The sequence below is a fragment of the Danio rerio genome, chromosome 1 (genome assembly GCF_052040795.2).
Source record: "Danio rerio strain M-AB ecotype USA chromosome 1, GRCz13ab, whole genome shotgun sequence".
NCBI classification, from domain to species: Eukaryota; Metazoa; Chordata; class Actinopteri; order Cypriniformes; family Danionidae; genus Danio; species Danio rerio.
This window is the reverse complement of record NC_141021.1, coordinates 25774700-25794476: the sequence shown is the minus strand read 5'-3', so window position 1 is coordinate 25794476 and position 19777 is coordinate 25774700. Positions and strand designations below refer to the sequence as shown.

Below are 19777 nucleotides of genomic sequence, written 5' to 3'. Positions count from 1 at the left end.
TTTCTCTGTATGTTGTAGCACTTTGGGTTTTAGAAAAGCACATTATGAATAAAATGTATTATTATTATTATTATTATTATGATCATATTCACTATTACAGGTCATTTTTAAAAACCAGTTAAACTGTTTTTTGTGAAAAGTGTTGTTTTTGTTCTCCTTTTTGGTTAAAAATATACATAAACAGCATCAGAAGAAAAAGGCTGTTGGTGAGGAAGGTGAATGAGTTGAAGTTTTTGTTTTGTTCTTTTCAATTGCTGAGATAATGGTTGGGTTGAACCAACACATTTCTGGATCCTGAACCAATATGAATTTGCAATCAATTGAATTAAGAGAATACTTTGGTTTCATAAATGAGTTTTTCCTCCTCCTGGTGTTCTTGCTGATCAAATTCAGTATAATTCTTCTATTAACATGGAATTTCAGTAACAAATTAAGCCTGTGGCAAATTGTGTGCACAGCTTTGTTTAGTAAAGGCAGAAATAATGTAAAATGCAATCATGCAGTAACTGCATCAAATGTGCATATTTACAGCAAATTAATAAAATGATCAACTTATACATTACATTTTTTATCTATTTCTAAAGTGTTGCCTGTATAACAAGTCTCTCTTAGATGACAATGGAAGACAGGGGTGTTCCCACGCATATATAGCCATAATAGAGCACTTAGCTGTGTGTTTTTGAGAAGTGTATGCCTCCAGTGTAGTGACTCCAGCCCCTGAGTGGGAATAAACCTGACAAATATGACAGGGTCAGCTCCAGAATTTTTGAAGGGATTTTGAGTAACATAAATTGTGCAAAGAAAGTAATGACTAAACCATAGGTATCTAAACTACATGATAGCCATTTAGCCATGTAACATTGTTTATACTGTGGAAAAATAAGGTTGGAAAAATGTTAGGAACGTCATTATCCTTTCTAATTTCTTTCCTTTATTATTTATTTATTTATTTTATTTTTTTTGCATTTTCTTAATTTTACTTTTAAAATGTAAAGGTCATGGTGGAATATCCCGTGTAGAAAAAAACACATTTCAAAATGTACAAAAAAAGACAAAAGAATATATTTCCTAGAATACTTTTTTCTTTTTTTAAAACTTGACCCTGGAATAAATTTTAGTATGAAAAAGTTAAATCTAAATTTACTTTCAACTTCAAATATATATTGCTTTAAGCCAAAAAAAATTAAATCCATGATAAAAATAGGTAACTATAGGTAGAACTATATAAGGTAGAATAGGTAGAACTATATAAAAATCAGCATTTCTATTAAATGAAGAATTATTGAGTTTTCAATGTTTCATATAACTTGATACTCTGCATTGGACAGTACAGTCAGCCCATCTTTTTTTTCAGATGCTTTGCACAAGCAAAAACTTGCACAGTAACTTCCACTGCTAGTGTACATATTCTTTAATTCAAATAAAACAATTACACATTCAAAATACTTGAAAGAAGGATATTCAATGGAGGGACAGAAAAACCTCATCAGCGCATCTGAAGACATGAGAGGAGTATGTGACACCAGTCTAATAATAAACACGTGATTTCAAGAATAAAATAAAATGAAATAATATAAATTGAAAACCTAGTAATACATGCATGATGTAGACTATATATAATATACAATGTACTTTTTCTGATATACAAATTATATTAGTAATTCATATATTAGTAACAATTTTACTTTTATTGTCATCACAGTGAAATCCTAAATAGCACAATCCAAAGTATGAGTAAACTGCATAATATTATACCATGTTGGTATGCTAAGTTATGCTCTAACATTAAACATGTGCACTTTGACACTGATGTAGTTTAGCATGATTCTTTCTGTTTCTTCATGTTTTTCTAGGTGTACTGGATGATGGTGCAGATCACATCTTTGTGTGGAGCATTGGCTGATATCAGCAATCAAAACTGTCACTCGATTATTAAAAGGAGTAGAAAACAATTGTTTTGGAAATGTAAATTGCTATTTACTTCTAACTAACTACTGCAAAAGATAAAAATAACTGACTTAAAAACTGAATTTGTTAATGAATATAGTGGCCAAGAATTAGACTTTGGACAGTATTGTATGTGTATTGCATAAGATGTAACTGCTGCTTTTAACCTTACTCCAATGTTGAGTCACTGTGGCAGAATGAAAGAGAATGGACATTCATAGAGTTGTTATGTGCATATAAAAAAAATCAAAACACTTTTTTGTAGCCCAAGTGACTTTCCCATTACCCACAAGGTGCCATTAAAAGACTAGTTCATCAAAAATGAAAATTATGTTATTAATTACTGTTACTCACCCTCATATCATTCCACTCCCCTGAGACCTTTGTTCATCTTCAGAAAACAAGATAATTATTTTAGGCTATTTTAGATGAAATCTAAGAGCGTCCCTCACCCTACATATACTGTATGTCTATAGACAACAATGGTCAAGTGAAGTTCATAGTCCAGAATATTTAAAAGGTTGTCAAAACATTCCTATACTGACTTCAGGTGTTCAACGGCAGTGTTCAAAAGCTCCATGAACACTTTTGTGTGCCAAAAACTGTAAAAACTATTTTGTTAAAATGCAGTTGAGAAGATAAACAATAAACACCCATCCCAAAGAACACTTTGGCCTTATTATATTTTACAGCATTGTGAATCAGAATGATATATTAAGAGTGATACTACATTTATTATTTTAGCACATATTCTAGCAATGACCTAAATTCTGATCGTTTTATAATAAATTTTAAAAACATGGATGCATATTATGCCAATTCATTAAAATAAAATGAACCTTTTGAAATCATGCAGTTGTTCACAATCAGAATATTATGCATGCTTCATTTTAAAACTGATAGAATGTAAATGAAACAATGAATTGATGAAATGGATATTTTGAATACAACATTTCATATAATTGGGGTTGACATCAAAACAAAAATAAAATAATGAAATAAATAGTTTGCATAAATAATATGGCTAAAAAGAATAATTGTTAACTGTTGTTGTTTATTTTAATTTGACTCTCCAGGCTGCTCAAATTATAAAACAAATGTTCGTTTGGCCTGGACTCACTTCTTGTTTAATGACACTTCTGAATAGCTAAGGATCACAACTTTTTTTTTTCTTTACGTATTTCTTTGTGTAGTCTAATGTTTCACAGAAAGGTTTAAAATCAATGTAATCTTCTCCGCCCTCTGCTGAGCAGTAAAAGACGCGCGTGCACAGATCTCTCTCTCGCCCTTCTGTTTGTCATGATGCTCGCGCCAACCGCAGGGTTTCGTTCATCAGTCTTTGACTGTATAACAGTCTTCCTGGCTTTTTGCTGAAACAAAACACACCGCCAGAGTTTGTTTCAAAATCTTTCAAATAGCTTTTTTCCTCAAGTTAAAATAGTCTAAATATTGTTAGAAAGTACGTGCGGTTATACCTCATGGCTGAAGCCCGTTGTAGTGATGGAAGTGAAGATTTTTCAAATGTTTCTGTTACGAGAAGAGATTCAACAGGTAGGACAATTGTTGTTGTTGCAATTACTATGGAAAAATTGAAACGTAGCTTAGGTAGAGTACGGTAACGGATTATTTTTCTGTTGCGTGTAGTTACTGTAATTAAATAACTTGTCCGTTGAAAGTTAAATAAAGAGATAACTTGGATAATTTTATGCAGTTTAACCACAGTGTAATGTACTCAGTTATCCTACTTCAAATAAATTCTGCACTCCCCTGTAAATCAGTTTAGAGAAACTAATTATTGACTAGGCTATTTTTGTTATTCAAATATAGCCTATTTTTCAGAATCATGCCATTTTTCAACTAAGGAATGTTATAATTGTTAAGATAACGGTACATTGTTGACATTAAAGAATCAATGTAAGAAATTATTTACAATGTATTGTATGTTTTGAGATTATTTACTTTTTGAAATTATTTACTTTTTAAGGAACTGACCCAACACTGCCTAAAACAGTAATTAGCCTGCTCTTTTTGACTTTCTGGAGTGCAATTATTATTCATCATTTTTAAATGGTACAAAAAAATAATTGACTTGAACACTTCATTTTTAACAATAAAAAATGTATAAAGTGATTTTTGCAAGTTTTTATCACAAATTTCAGAAACATTATGACAGCAAACTGCATCTCCTATGCTTATTCTATGATAAACAAAAAATACAGACATTTGGGTTCCTGCATGTGTGAAATTAAAAAAAATAACTTAAGTTAAAAACATAACTTAAAATATTTTTAACTGATGCTGCAGACCCATATTTAGTAATAGACAAAGAAAAATACAATCTCCAAGAAATTGATGTTGCTTCCAAGAATAAGTAGAAACCTGTCAAAGAAAGTGGTAAATAATGGCTTGATGCATCAATAATCATTTATAAGTATCTTAAGTTTCAGCGGGTTAACAAAAAGTCAATTTTTGATACTTAATGTTTTAATATATTTCGTAAACATTTAACACTTGTAATTGGTTAAAAACCATTATCAAACTGTAAAAAAGTGAATTAGGGTGAAAAGTTCCTCTTGCTCCCTCAGCATTAGTTTCTAGATGTATGGCTGAGTCAGCTGTGAGTGGGAGTAAAAACAGCAGGTTGTAGCTTTCCTTTATTGACACTGAACAGGTGACATGACTCTGAGTGAGGAAACATGAGGCAGCAGTTGTGCTTGTCGCAGCCTGTCTGAAAGTATAGCACCTGTGCAGTGTCATGTGTTTGTCTGGACAGTCAGCATATTAAACATTTTAAACTTTCTCTCATGTGTCTGCAGCTTTGTAAAGTGGGCTTAGTTTTAATGCTTGTTCATAAAGGAAAATATCAAATTGGTTTCAGTGGGTATAGATGTGTATGTAGGTGTATCCAAAACCCTTTTCACCTACTCATATCCTCATATATTTCACTCATGAAGTCATGAAGAAATGCTCCAGTTTCAACATGTTAGCTGTATAAAATGTGTGAACGGGAAAGTCCCGTGGTCATAAACATGTTCAGACTTATTATACAATATTACATTACTCATTTTCATTTTAGTTCTGGTCCTCAGATTTGGTTGGTGAAGTGTAGTTTCCAGAGTGCTGATAAATGCATTGCTCCAGGCAGACTGTCAGTCTTGATGTTAATGATGGGGATTTTTAATTGAACCTATCTCAATGTTGCATTATTAGATAAGTAATAATCAGAGTGAATTTTTGATCAATTCGCACAAAGTAATTAATTGAACAGTGATTCATTTAGATGTAAATTCACTGTCTTAAAAGCATACAAAAATCAACTCCCACTTTACCTAGTAAATGAGTGGCTTTTATTTGCAGAGGTGGCTGCTGTGTCAGTGAAATTTCACATTTAGAGGACTAAAATCTTTGCTTTTGCCTGCCGGCTTCTCTCCAGGTTTTATATAGCAGCATAAAATATTATTTTTATTACATTTATATGTTTAATTTGCACTACCGGTCAAAAGTTTGGGGCCAGTTTTTTTATGTTTTTAAATATATATATATATATATATATATATATATATATATATATATATATATATATACTGTTCATTAAGGCGGCATTTACTAAATTAAATCAAAGTAAATTAAACGCTTTCTTATTGTATTTAATTTCAAATAAAATTATTACTTCAGTCATTATTGTTTTTATTACAATTACATTAATTAATATTAAGTAAAATGATCAGCTACATTTGAACAGTTATTTTACAGTGAAATAACATTTCACAATTTTACACCTTTTCACTGAATTTTTATGAAATAAATGCAGCTTTGGTGAGCAGGAGAAGCTTAATTTAAAACATTCACAAATCCTACTGACCCCAAACCTTTGAACAGTAGTTTATATCAATATTTTAGTTGTTCAAATAAAGAAAATGACATTTAACACATTTGACATATGTGGTTATTGATGAACATAGGTGTACCCAAAACTCTTTTTACCTACTCATATCCTCAAATACTTCACTCATGAAGTCATGAAGAAATGATCCAGTTTCAACATGTTAGCTGAATAAACTGTTCGACCAGGAAAGTCCCATGTTCATAAACATGTTCAGACTTTACAATATTTCATTACTCAATTTTAGTTCTGGTCCTCAGATTTGGTTGGTTAAGCATTGTTTCAAGAGTGCTGATAAATGCATTGCTCCAGGCAGACTGTCAGTCTTGATGTTAGTGATGGGAATTTTGGAAATTTCAGCTTTGGTGAGCAGGAGAAGCTTATTTTTAAATATTTATACATCCTACTGACCCCAAACTTTTGACCAGTAGTATATATAAATATTTTTGTTGTTTAAATAAAGAAAATGACATTTAAGACAGTAGACTTATAATAAAGTTAAAAAAGAGATGTAAAGTTATGAATATAGTACACATCTTTCTATACAAAAGTAATTCATCGATATTGTTCTGAATTGAAGGTATTGTTGATCAAACACTGAAAATCGCTTCCTCTTCAGTTCAAGTCACTATCTAAGGCTGTGTTATATTGAAGAAAAATGCAATACACAATAGCATGCTAAATAATGCATTATCAATATTTTATATATTTATAAAATATATAATAAATATAAACATTTTACTAGTTATGTATCATTCATAAATACAACAAAAGCAATATTATAAAATATTATTACAATTTAAAGTATTTTTTTTTCAATGTAACATTTTATGAGTGCATTTTATTCCTGTGACGCCAAATCTGTCTTAACAGTCATTATTGCAATTTCCAGTGTCACAACTTTATTATCCTGATTTGTTATTTTTCTAATATTACCTTTAAAAATAATACCATTGTCTACTTTTTTATTCTGAAAGCAGTTACTTGAAAAAGATGGCATTGGTAAAAGAAACATCGCTACAACTTCTGAAAGTGAAAAACCATGTTTTACCATTGCATAAAACAAATAGCAGACAAGATATTTAACAGTGATAAGCAGGGAATAAGCTGAAGGACAGTGAGTGATTGTTGTCGTCATGTGACTACATTGTCTGATGTGCTGAAAACTCTTTCAGAGGGTGTGCAAATGGCAGGCACAAAGAGATAAAAGAGTTTTAAATAGCTCATTTATTGCAAACCACTGCTGTATGCGCATACAGTATATTGCACAGCCTAATCCATCACTGTTTAAGGGTCACTTCAATGGGACTGAAAGATAACTTTATACACGATTAAAGCGGCATGTGGATCAATCCATGACTTGTCTATGCATGCATTGCTGGGTGTGACGTACTGTATGTTTATTAATGCAGTTAAAAGTTAAGATGATCTGTTTGGCACAGTCTGGAAGACTGATTTCAGGTCAGTGTGAAAAGGTTTTGTCTTAATACAATGAGTGATAGTGTTGGCCTGCACAGACAGGCTTTACACACAGAGACACTTTGTCAGCACAAATGAATCCCATAGCCTGTTCATAATGCCTTCCAACTCATTTAAACACAGGTCTGTATTCACACAAATCACCTTTTTAGCTGAGAACTGAACTCTTTGATGGTAGAAATTTGAACCATTTGTCCCCTTTACAATCTCAAGTTCTCTCACTTTTTCTTAACTTAAAGGCTCTTTATGACATGACTGCATACAATGTTTTTTTTCTCTTTAAGAAAGTTTGATAAAAACATAAAATAGTCCAAGATTAAATCATCTGTATGGCTGTGCAATATACTGTACTCATAACTAGCATTTGAAGCATGCGGCTAGTTGTCAGCTAAGCATAAACACTCATATTTAGCTAGTGGCTAGCTTATTGGGCAGTACTAGGTTTTCTTCCAGCACACAACTGGCCAAACAGTTAGTAGACAGAGCTTAACAAGCCAAACCCAAGGGTATAAATGCACATGCTAGCAGGCTAACAAGCAGGAGGAGTTAATGAATTGCTAAGGCAACTAACAGGCAGGTTGTTGTGGTACAATGAGTGCCTATGGCAACTAATAGGCTAAGTCTTACATGGGAAACACACAAGGAACAGCAAGGAGGACTAAACACAGGGAGCAAGGTAAAAAAGACTACAACAGAAATCTTCAAAACATAGATTCAAGACCATACCACATTGCAAACTTTTAGTGCTGCATTGTGTTATGGTTATTTTACCTCTATGTTTATGCATTTTGTTAACATGGTTTACTTGCCTTTTGTTTTGAGCTTTGATGCATGCAGGTATCATCTTATTATGGTGCAAACAAAAATTAAACTGTAATGTGACACTTTGCCCCAACCATGTGACTCTAGACATGTTATTTGACAATAAAAACTTTCCATTTTTTCAGGAAATGCATCTAAAAATCAGTTAGTGACATTTTGAGTTTCATCAATGAAACCTTTATGGTCACTATTGTAATCCATGGAATTTAATTTAGTTATTGATCTATAAACAATTATTAAAATTATATATAGAAAGATATTATAAATACAATAGATAGATAGCTATCTATCTACAGCTATAATTAATAGCTGTATTTTTTCCATAAAGGATGTCTATTTCAGTTGTTTCACTTAAGACCGGTTTAATATAACTGGTATTTAAATTGAAGTTGTCATTCATATTGTTTGTTGCAGTGTGCATTAGCATCACCAATCAATTTTCAACATATGCCCATATCAAGCTAGTTTTTGATAATTTGAGAAATTCCATTCTGTCTCTTTTGACTGATGAGATTTTCGAATTTTCATCTGATATCAAGACTCTTTTAAAGGGGTAAGCTGGTCCTAAATCAACACAAAACCACACTAACTCTTCCTGGAGCAGTAACCATGATAAAGCTGATAAATTCTTACATCAGGATGCAGTTCTGAAGACCGCTGACACAATTAAGATTTTAAGCTAACTATAATATTCTGTACAGGTAAGCTATTACTGTACAAGAAGGATCAGCGATACATAATGCAAGTCATAGTAATAGTGTGCCTTCCAAATGTTTTGGTTCACTATTGATAAAAGACAGGACGCTTCCTGATTGGCTGCATTCCTGCATGACACGCTGGATGTGTCAACATACCTAATGAAAAAAAAAAACGTCACTTGTAGCATGACTTGTTCTATACCTCTTTCACTTATTTGAATGAGAATGATAGAAACAACTCGCATACAGTTATCAGCAATACACAGGTAGGATTATAAATTTTAGATTACGTCTTTATTATGTCTTGCTATTTAAAATTTTTATACTTAACTTGCAAATAAAACAGGGATTGAAATAATGTATTTTAACAAACTAAGGTGAGCTAGGCTTTTTCACTGGCTTTAACACACACAGAGAGACACGGTGAGAGCAGAAACTGGAGCCAGTAGGTGTGTCTGGAGACAGTGATTCAACAGTTGATAAAAGATACACAAAGACCCCATTGCCAAAGCGCTCATTACGTTTTATGAGTTCACCTTCATTACCTGGGCAAAGTTAAACATTCTCTATAAATGCTTAACGCTGTTGGGAGAAACTAGTGTAGTGAAACATGCTGGTGTTATTGTACAGGCTTTGAAGTTTCATACACTTTAAGGTGTTAAAAGTTGAATAAAATGCTCAAAATGTCTTCAGAAGTTAAAATGAAGACATAAATGTACCCAATGTATGCAGGAACCTGTTGTGTGAGCTTTTTGACTGGAGCAATGTGAATGCTGAGTGTGGTTTCAGGAAAAACTGTGTTGTTGTACAATAGCCTGCAGTTCTCTCAGCTTTTTAGAACTGGTTTATCAGGAATCTACTACACAGTTTAACCAGCAAAACAGACATTGCCACTAGTGTCAGCTGTGCCTAAGAATTCAGTCACTTTAATGTAGACTGAGTTAAAATAGCTCACGCTTTATACTTTTTTGTGTTTTACAGACCGCTCAGAAAGAAGTAAACCAGAGCGCTTGCAAATAAGGTAAGATCTCTGCTACTGTAAATATGGAAGCCATTTTCACACCCTCTGAGACCTTCGAATGAGATGTAAACATAAACAAGACTCTTATATTATCCACAGATAGAATTTAGTTGCTGAGTCTATAATAGTCTTTGTATTTTGTATTTGAACATTGTGTTTGAATTGTGCGCTGATATAAACGAAGAAATAGAGAAAGTATTAAGACTTTGTTGCTGTCACAAAGAAACACTGATTCAGCATATTTAAAATCTGGTCTAGTTTGGTGCTACACCGAATTCTCATCATCAGTGTTCGGGGTTGGAAACTTGAGGCACCTCACGATTTGATTAGATTACGATTTACAGAGTTGTGATGTGATTTCTTAAACGATTAAGCGATTTTGTTTCATACTGTATGTATTAAAGCAAGTAATTGTAATCAACCTTAATGCGCTACTGGTATAATCTGATTCAATGATAAATGCTAAGCTAAGCTAAAAGTGCTCCTGCCAGACTCAGAGTTCGACTGAAAAATTTATAAAAATGGGAAAACAGGTGGTTAACTGTTTTACTCTAGGGGGCTTGTAAAATAAGTCCAAGTAATACATTTTCCAAAAAAGTGGAGTGTTCCTTTTTAAGACAAAAACATTTTAAAAGTACTACCAAAACATGGGAACTCAGTAGACTTATTTTAAATATTATTTTGATTATGTAACTACAATACATAGCTGATATTATTCACAAAATAATAAAGAGTCTTTAAACGAAATCCTCAGCATATGGTTGTAGTGAGTGGAGACGGGAGGACAGATAAAACTGAGGTTAATTAAGGCACATGGAAAATTACATATTATAAATAGTCTAGCCTTTATTGTGACCAATGTGTTTACTTGCCTTGCCTTGCCTAAAAAGTGTTCTAATGATGCTCAAGAATCACAAGAACATGTTGATGTTGTTCTGAAACAGAATAAATGCTTTTTTTCTTTTTTCTTTTTTGTCAAGTCATATCATTATATTCTATAGCTTTCTGGGGTGGAAATATATATTTAACATTTTTTGGAATAACAAAAAATGTTTTGTCATGGATCCCAGTTGTAAGAGCAACAAATAATAACTTGATTTCTAGTTGATCATTTGGGGAAATGGCAAAAGGTAGATTTTTCCAATGAATAATCTGTTTAAATCATCTCAATCATAACAAATACTGCAAAAGGCCTACTGGAACCCGCATGGACCCAAGATTCTCACAGAATCTAAGTTCCAGTTTAGTAAAGGAAAAATCATGATTTGGGGTTACATTCAGTATGGGGGCGTGTGAGAGATCTGCAGAGTAGATTGCAACATCAACAGCCTGAGGTATCAAGACATTTGTGCTGCCCATTACTATACAAATCACAGGAGAGAGATTGTTCAACAGGATAGCGCTCCTTGTATTTTACAAGGAATACCCTTCACATCAAAATTCCTGAAAGAAAAGAAGGTCAAGGTGCTCCAGGATTGGCCAGCCCAGTCACCAGACATGAATATTATTAAGCATGTCTGGGGTAAGATGGAGGAGGCATTGAAGATGAATCCAAAGAATCTTGATAAACTCTGGAAGTCTCGCAAGAATGCTTTCTTTGCCATTCCAGATGACTTTATTAATAAGTTATCATTATTAATAAAAGAGTCATTGCAGAGATGTATGGATGCAGTCATCCAAGCTCATGGGAGTCATACACAGTATTAATTCTTTTTACACTGCACCATGACTTTATATTCTATACTTTAGCTTATTTCTGTTCAGTGACCAGACTTTTGTCTAAGCAAAGTCAGACCTTACTGTCCTAGTTAATTAAAAATCAAGGTATGATCTTTTATTTTGGTACAATAAGCTTAATCTCGAGGCCTTTGCCTTTCATATAAGCCACTTCTGATACCAAATGATCAAATAAAAGTCAAGTTATTATTTCTTAAACTTGGATAGGCAACAAGATTTTTGTCAGATAGTGTACACTGTAAAAAATTTCCAGATTTTCACAACAAATTACTGTAATTTTTCACAGTAAATTACATTACTATCGCTTCACAGTATTTAATTGTAAAAATCACAGTAATATGTTGTATTCATAAATTTATTGTGAAATTAAGGCAGGTAGCATGATTACAGCAAATTACTGTAAAAAGGGGCCATATGTTTTGCATGTTAGTTATAGAAATTCAAACTTGGTTTTTAATTCAACATGTAAATTAATACAAATTGACTTTTATGCTAGTATTGGTACTTTTTGGATATTTAGAAATAACAGCATGTTATTGCAGCCCCAAAAATAATTTGGTTACTAAGATCTTTTTAGTTGTAGCTACTGCACCTTTATTTATTTCATAAGGTTAACATGAAAATATAAAATATGTTATTATAATATTTATTGAACACAAATTTGTGCTTAGCTAAAACATAATAAACTGGAATAAAAAGTAATTAATTAATGAAACCAAAGACTGATAAACAGCCAAAATTATTTCAATGTCAGGGTAAATGTCTGCTTTAGACCAGTGGTTCTCAAAGTGGGGGTCGGGACCCCCCGAGGGGTCGCGGGGCAATGAAGGGGGGTCGTCTGGTGATTTCCAAAAATCTATTTATTTTTAATAAACCATAAGAATTAACATATTTTATCCATAACTTTACTGAAAATAAAAATAGTCGTTTATAGTTACTATATTCTATATAGTTACTATAGTAGCTTATAGTTACTAGTTCTATTGGATTGCGACCCCTGGGGTAATTACATTATATTAAAGACAGCAATAGCGTCAGATGCATTTTGATTTTATAACAACAGGTTATACTTTCTGGCACATTTAAAGCACTGACACAAATTTAATTGGTGTGTTTGCGTCATTGCATGCAAGGTTTCTGTATTTATAACCACCTCAGAGGATATTGGGGGTCGCGAGTCACTGGCATTGTTATTTTGGGGGTCGCGGGCTGAAAAGTTTGGGAACCCCTGCTTTAGACGATTCATTTTGGGCACCTGTCATTGCCTGAAGGTCACTAATCTCAGAATTTAAAAAGAAAAAACATTTTAAAATATGTACTATCTGTATAAATAAAGCACAGATTAGATTTTAAACAACTACATTCTCGCATGAAAAACGGTTAAATCTTAATTTCCTGACGCATATAGATCCATCGAAGCCGGGGCAAATGGCACAATGTTTAGCCTGAAGACAGGCGCCTCTCGCCGGATATATGAGTAATTAGCGCCGTAACAGCCTGGAGGTCATAGATCTCCGCTATCGGCAAAACACACTTAAAATACACACAATCTTTACAAAAAAACCACAGATTTGAGTTTTAAAGAACTATATTCTCGCATGAAAAACTGTTAAAACTTCGTTTCATGACCTATTAAAAGCAACATTTATAATAGTATGTGCCTTCTCATCCACCATTACAGCTTGCTGCAGCTTGGTGCGAAATGAATGCTGGGAGAAAAAAATAATAATTCTCAAAACACTCCAAACGAACTTTATTCTTATTGTTAAAGTCAGATATTTGTAATATTTTGAATGGCAAAAAAACTTACTTTATTGTAATCATTATATCACCTTTGCACTGCTTCGGTTCAGGACTCGCGTAATATTGAATCATATTCAGTTATTTTATCAGACGTGTTCATAAGCTGATACTCATCAACATGCAATTCGTCTACAACTAGTGTAAAAATTGCGTGTAACCGAGCAGTATGACGGAATATTAATGAATTATATGTTTGCGTCCTACACTAATATACAAAAAGGAATCGGTTTCAGGCGAATTCGACTCTTTACTGTTCGTTTAAAGGAGCCGATTCACCGAGCTGACTCGCCTGCAAACAAGCACCGTCACCACCACAGGCATCATCTGCGTTTGAACTGTCGTCTCTTCATTCAACGGATTCATCTGCGGTAAGTGTTAAAATGTGACTTTTGTCCGTTAAATGATTGTTGTATATATATTTCTGTAGAGTACATGTCATTTACTTTAATTGTAGGTCCTACGTTAGTAACGTTAGCGTTAGTTAACAAAGGGTCTGAGCGCGCCTATTTTTAAACAAGAAATTAACCGACGCCAGACGGTGATTGTAGTGTTTTCTGAGGTATTAAATAGCATGACGCTAGTTCCTGAAAAAAGAAAGGTAATATTCTTTAATTAACTTCGCGTTAACTGCATTCTCTACTTCAGTACAAGACTGAAGTAGGTGAAGTGACTATAAAGTTAAGGTAAGCTCTGGTATGTTAACGTTACTCGTTATGACCATCATTATGGCTAACGTTAACGTTAGTTTTGTTCACTGTAAGTTAGTTAAATAAACTAAACCCATCATGAAACAGTATTAACTGTTTTAATAAATGGAGCTTATAATACAATTCACTTATATTTTTTAAACTAACACTAACAAAGTACATATTAACTGTCTATTTCTCTCTCGCAATATTAATGCTTTGCTAACATTTACTAATGGAAACTTATTGTATATTGTCACTAACGTTAACTGTACATTTAATTTTTTGGTGTTCAGGTGTACCTGAGAGTCCTGAGTGTTACTGTAACGTTATAGCTGAAGTGTGAGGTGAGTGTACATACTGAGTAAATATAACCTAAAGTCAGTACCACAATCTAAACATTATATATTCATAAATTATTGTTTTTTGCAGCCACAGCCACTGATGCTACCAAGCACACCTCGCTTGATTATTCAAGGTAATGTTGATGCCTTCCTTATTTTGATTAGATTTTTAAAAGTCAAGTTGTGCACAGATTTGTTGTGAGCAGTTTCTTGTACAAACTCTTTTTGTTCTTCCAGAAGTTTCACCAGTACCCCCAATAGTAGTAAATATTAGACAAAGAATTTTTTTAAACTATAGTCTTTGTTTTTATTAGCAATTTTACTAGGCATGTGTGTTTGTTTGCTTGGTTTTCATTAAGTGGTGCATGGAATGTCAACTTTATTTGTACAAAAAAAAAATATTATTCACAAACACCTCTAATTTAGTCTCCCCCCCCCCTTTTAGTCTTATTCCTTGGAGGGTCAAAGTGGTCATGGGACCTCACCTGGATTTCACAATTGACTTTGGATCTGGTCTGAAACTGAAGTATGCTGAAGTTGCCTTTTGCACTCTGGAATTTAAGGTAATGTCTACATTTAATATTGTACCTGAAGGGGGTTTTGGGGGGTTAAACAAGGAATGTATAGGAGCACAAGTCATGACTCCCCTTCTTCCCTTGTAATAAAGGGGTGTGTTGCAGACTCAATTTGTGTGTCTGTGCTGGAGACCAGAGAGGAAGCTGTCTTTAAAAGGATGGGGCTCTTATACCATATGTGAAGTTACCTATTCAGGTGAGTGGATTACATACAAGTCATTGCAAATGCATAAATAGTGGGGAATTTTTACTGGGCAGCACAAATTAAGTGAAACTCAAAACATGTGGAAGAATATTTGCAAAAAAAACTTAATTGAAGTGAATACAACACAAGTGCTGTATCACTTAAATCAATTTGTTTTGCAAATTTTTTGCCAAATATTCAAATCATGAAAAATTTCTTTTTTTTTTGCTTGATGCAAGAAACATCCTGCTATAGTATTCAAGAGCAAGTGCTGTGATGCACATGTTCACTTTGCAATAAGTGTGAACCCAGCATTAGACTGTTCTTGATTGTGTGTTTGTGATGAAAATGTTTTTCAGATGTTTTTGTTTAAGTGATTGCAGTTTGACTGAGCTACAGTATTGTCAGCATGTTCAAACTGAGCTAACAGTAATTTTGCGCTGTAGTGTTGTATGAAGCTAACTGTTTGTCTGCCCTTTTGCTTATAGGTGCTTTTTGGGCACCAGTTTTGGGAAGGAAGACAGACAAAGTCAAAGAAGCAGAGAAGACACATCAACCAGCAAGTGTGTACAATTATCAGGAAAATGATTGACCTTAAATAGACAGCTGCCTATTTTTGCAAGCAGTTTTCGCTCTCTCTCTCTCCCTCTCCCTCCCTCCCTCTCTCTCCCTCTCCCTCCCTCCCTCTCTCTCTCTCTCTCTCTCTCTCTCTCTCTCTCTCTCTCTCTCTCTATATATATATATATATATATATATATATATATTAGGGATGTAACGGTATTGTAAATACCGTCATACCGCAATATTAATTTTTTTCGATATTACCGAAGTCGCATGACTCGGTAAAACTATAGGTCTTCTGAGAAAATTTGCTCAGGCGAACGGGAGGTAGCTGAAACTTCATTTCCCATCAGCCCCGGCGTGGCCATAATCCTTTGCGGTCTGTTGTCGCTACAGATCCAGTAATGCGGAAATGGAGTGTGCTGCTAGTAGCGGAGATGAAAAAAAGATGGAAATGATCGAACCTAAAGCGGGTGTTGTCGCCGCGCGCTTGCTGAATAGCGGTGCTGTCGCGCGCGTTCTGATCAGCTGTGTTGTGGCGCGCGTATTGTAAAGCGCCGAGGGGGGGTTGAGCGCGCATACTCAAGAGAGGTGTTATCGAGCGCCTACTGAAGGGCTGGACTGGACGGAGGTTGTGTCGCGTCGCGGGGGCACTTTTGATCGTTTTGGAAGGGCATTTTCTATCCAAGACTAAAAAGGGCATGTGCACTGCACAGGTTGAGCCCTATGTGTGCACGTGCCTGCAAGTTGGGGAATACGACTAATAACAGTCATGGGGACTGCAGAAACACAGCACACTGTTCAGATTGATGCAGACATGAGATCTCTATCTCACTCATGGTTTGTCCTCTCAAGTGGGGGAAAGACAATGCACAACGTTACCCCACTGCTGTCAACATGGGCCAAGTCATATCTCTCTTGTCCCAGAATCCTCAGTCCCAAATGAGAGGGGTTTTTTCTGTTGTAGGGGACATTGTAAATACCCAGAGATACCAGCTTTTACCAGATTATAGTTATATGATAATTTTCCTTTAAACCCATCTCTATCTAAGTGAGTGATTAAATGTTGAATGTGATGAGTTTTTAACACTACTAAATTGAAACTTTATTTTTTTACATGGTTTAATAATTTTTTGTTATTAAAATTGAAGTTCCTGTTTCAAAGCTAACAGATAGATGGCTAATTTGTATGTCATTGACACTTTTGGCACTTTTTTGGAGTATTTTCATAAGTTTTGTTTTTTCCTGTAAATGATTCAATAAATACCGTACCGTGACATTCATACCGAGGTATTACCGTACCGTGAAATTCTGATACCGTTACATCCCTAATATATATATATATATACGAGAGAGAGAGCGCACTCTGAAGCACTGCTTTTTATATGTTTTTATATGTATGCTTCATATGATGTCAGATTTTTTTATTAATATGTTCTTATAGTATTTTTCAGTCGAGGTTTCACCTTTTGAAAGTTTTCTGAAATGTTTACACAGATGTCATTAAACTGTTAAATAAATCTGTAAAATGTTTGTGTGTTTGTTTTTATTTTGATTTTAGAGTTTAGAGATCTTTTTCTCAGATCTCTCAAAAATGAAGATTCTGTCGTCATTTATGCATTCTCAGGTTGTTTGGACACAAAGGGGAGTATTGTATATTTTTATTCCTGTGTTTAACAAAAAAAAAATCATTTTTTAACAGCTGGAACAACCTGAGGGTGAGTAAATTAAGACAGAATTTTCATTTTTGTGTGACCTAAATTTGCTTTGAAATTTTACAGCACCACACTGTTAAATTACACTAGTCCGGGATATAACTGTAACTTTACAGTTAAATCAGGTATTTAAACTGCAACCTACTGCTAAATCACAGTAATCATATTGCAAATTCACAGTAAAATATAGTTAATTCTACAAGATAATACTGTGAAATCACAGTAATGGACTTTATTGTCTACTGTAAAGTTACAATATATGGTTGTAATTTCACAATAATTTAATGTGACAAAACCACAGTAAATTACTGTGAACTACCTCACAATAATTTACTGTGAATTTACATACAGTAATTTACTGTGAAAGTAATGCAATTATTAGCCAGTAATTTACTGTGAATTTAAGGTCAAATTTTTTACAGTGTACTTTGTTCTGTTTAAAGCATTTAATGTATCATATATGCAGTTAAATATTAACACGTTTGCTTAATTGGAAATAACATACATTTTTACCTTGATTTATGTTTCATCACAAATTGAATCTCAAAAATGAATTTTTGCTTAGGTGAGACTCATTTTACAGTCACCTAGAGAGAAAAAATATAAAAATCTGTTCTTAAAGGGCCAGTTCATCGTTTATTCACCCGTATGCCTTGCCAGATCTGTATGACTTTCTTTTTCTTTTTTTAATATTTCAACATTTTTGAAGAATATTGGTTAATATACAATATCAGTTCCCACTATGAAAAAAAAAATCTCAGAAATTTACAAATATGAACTGAAATTTAAAAAAAGAGTGCTATAACATTCTGACTATGCATACAGTGTACATTTGCTACAGTAAATGACAACAACCTTAAATCATCTTTTTGCTTGTTTGATCACTGTTTAATGTCAACAGCAATAGACAATCCAATACATTAATCAACTGTTGACAGAACTGATGAACTGTTGTTCCTTTTTCTTGCTGAGCTAATGATGCCTGTACAGTGGGAGACATCAAGGGTGTGAATCTAAACATGTCAGCTGGTTCTCATTTAAAGCAAAGCTAAAGCTGTGTGCCTGCTGGCCTAGCCTGACTCTTTCACACAAACACACACACACACACACACACACACACACACACGCACACACGCACACATACACGCATACTCACTCTGCCCTTATGACACATCACTTCAGCTATGCAGAAAGCAAAAAGCTTCAAAACGTCCACATAGTCAGGAAGTGAAGGAAAGTCTTGAGCATGAATGATCACAGAGATTTTATCATTAGTCTAATTTGATTTAATTGATTCCTTTAACACTTCATATATCTGCTAATGCCAGGTATGAACTGTATCTTTGATGTCTCTTCATTTTAAATTTATTGCTAATGCTCTTTTTATTTGTCTTTTATTCGCTCTGTCTTCTCGACACTGTAGTTTCTCTAATTTAGTGTTATTGTTCTGTTTCACTGTGCCGTTTAATGCTTGACCTGGTACATGGAGGATACAGTGGAAATAAGCAATAAGTTTTAAAGAATGAGAGATGTAGTGGAATAATTCAATCAAAGTTTTGTCAATGCAACAACATTTCATCTGTGAGAAATAACTGCACCCTTATTCGTTGAAGACTTTGTTATAATAAAAATCATAGTTAGTCATAAGTAACTTAACATGGTATTCAGTATACTGTATCTCCACTTTCTACCAGAAATTGAATAACCACAATAAAAAAAAGATTTTCTTACTTTTTTTGTTGACTCTTTTTTCACTTCTTTCTTACTTGCGTCTTGCTGCTGGTCTAAATATCCAAAACGTCTTAGAGCAAATAAAAATATTGTTTTGTTTTCATCTTCAGAAGAAATAAGTCAGAAGAAAGAAGAAATAACATTTTTTTTCTTCAAACAAGCAAATCATCCTTCAGTGGAATAAACTAATATATATTTGGGCTAGAAAGAAGACAAAAATTCTAAGAATAACTTTTTTGCATAAATCATATAAATTTCCTATAAATAAAGTAATTAAATACAATTTTGTAGCTCTTGTTTAAATATAATTAAAACTTAACAATGCATATCTTGTGATGTGTCTATTGCAAATGTGCACATTGTGATTTCGAGACTGAAACGATGTAATGTGCAGCCCTAATTCTGAGATTTTTAAGAATTTGATGAGAATTTTAAGATTTTGAGTTTTTGCACAAATCTGTATGTTGCAAATAAGAATTAAATATAAAATAAAAGTCCCAATATCTACACAACAACAACAACAATTGTGTTGTCACAGAATAAGAAATTGTGAATACATTTTGAGAAAAAAGTCAGGTAGAAGCAGTGATA

General features: G+C 33.5%; 1 protein-coding gene and 3 long non-coding RNA genes across 13 annotated transcripts in view; 3 read left to right on the top strand and 1 right to left on the bottom strand.

The window, feature by feature from the left end:
* Window positions 1-3228: 3228 nt before the first annotated feature.
* The window catches only part of sh3d19 (SH3 domain containing 19), a 52307-nt gene continuing 35758 nt past the window's right edge, over window positions 3229-19777 (top strand). For 3 of the 10 annotated variants that reach the window (XM_087235683.1, XM_087235681.1, XM_087235680.1), the window contains exons 1-2: window positions 3229-3498; window positions 9811-9850. In XM_087235683.1, coding sequence (XP_087091809.1) covers window positions 3426-3498; window positions 9811-9850 — 113 coding nt within the window. In that variant the 5' untranslated portion in view covers window positions 3229-3425. 10 annotated transcript variants of the gene reach the window in all.
* Window positions 11820-17874, top strand: LOC147846830 (uncharacterized). Its single transcript, XR_015476616.1, has 3 exons — window positions 11820-12363; window positions 12825-13623; window positions 17302-17874. It is a non-coding gene; the product is annotated as an uncharacterized LOC147846830 (long non-coding RNA).
* LOC147846832 (uncharacterized) lies at window positions 13682-15800 on the top strand. The gene is made up of 6 exons (XR_015476608.1): window positions 13682-13758; window positions 14373-14423; window positions 14509-14554; window positions 14866-14983; window positions 15088-15191; window positions 15668-15800. It is a non-coding gene; the product is annotated as an uncharacterized LOC147846832 (long non-coding RNA).
* On the bottom strand, window positions 14461-17272 carry LOC147846831 (uncharacterized). The gene is made up of 4 exons (XR_015476617.1): window positions 17065-17272; window positions 15662-15877; window positions 14924-15183; window positions 14461-14847 (listed from the first exon to the last, which is right to left on the bottom strand). It is a non-coding gene; the product is annotated as an uncharacterized LOC147846831 (long non-coding RNA).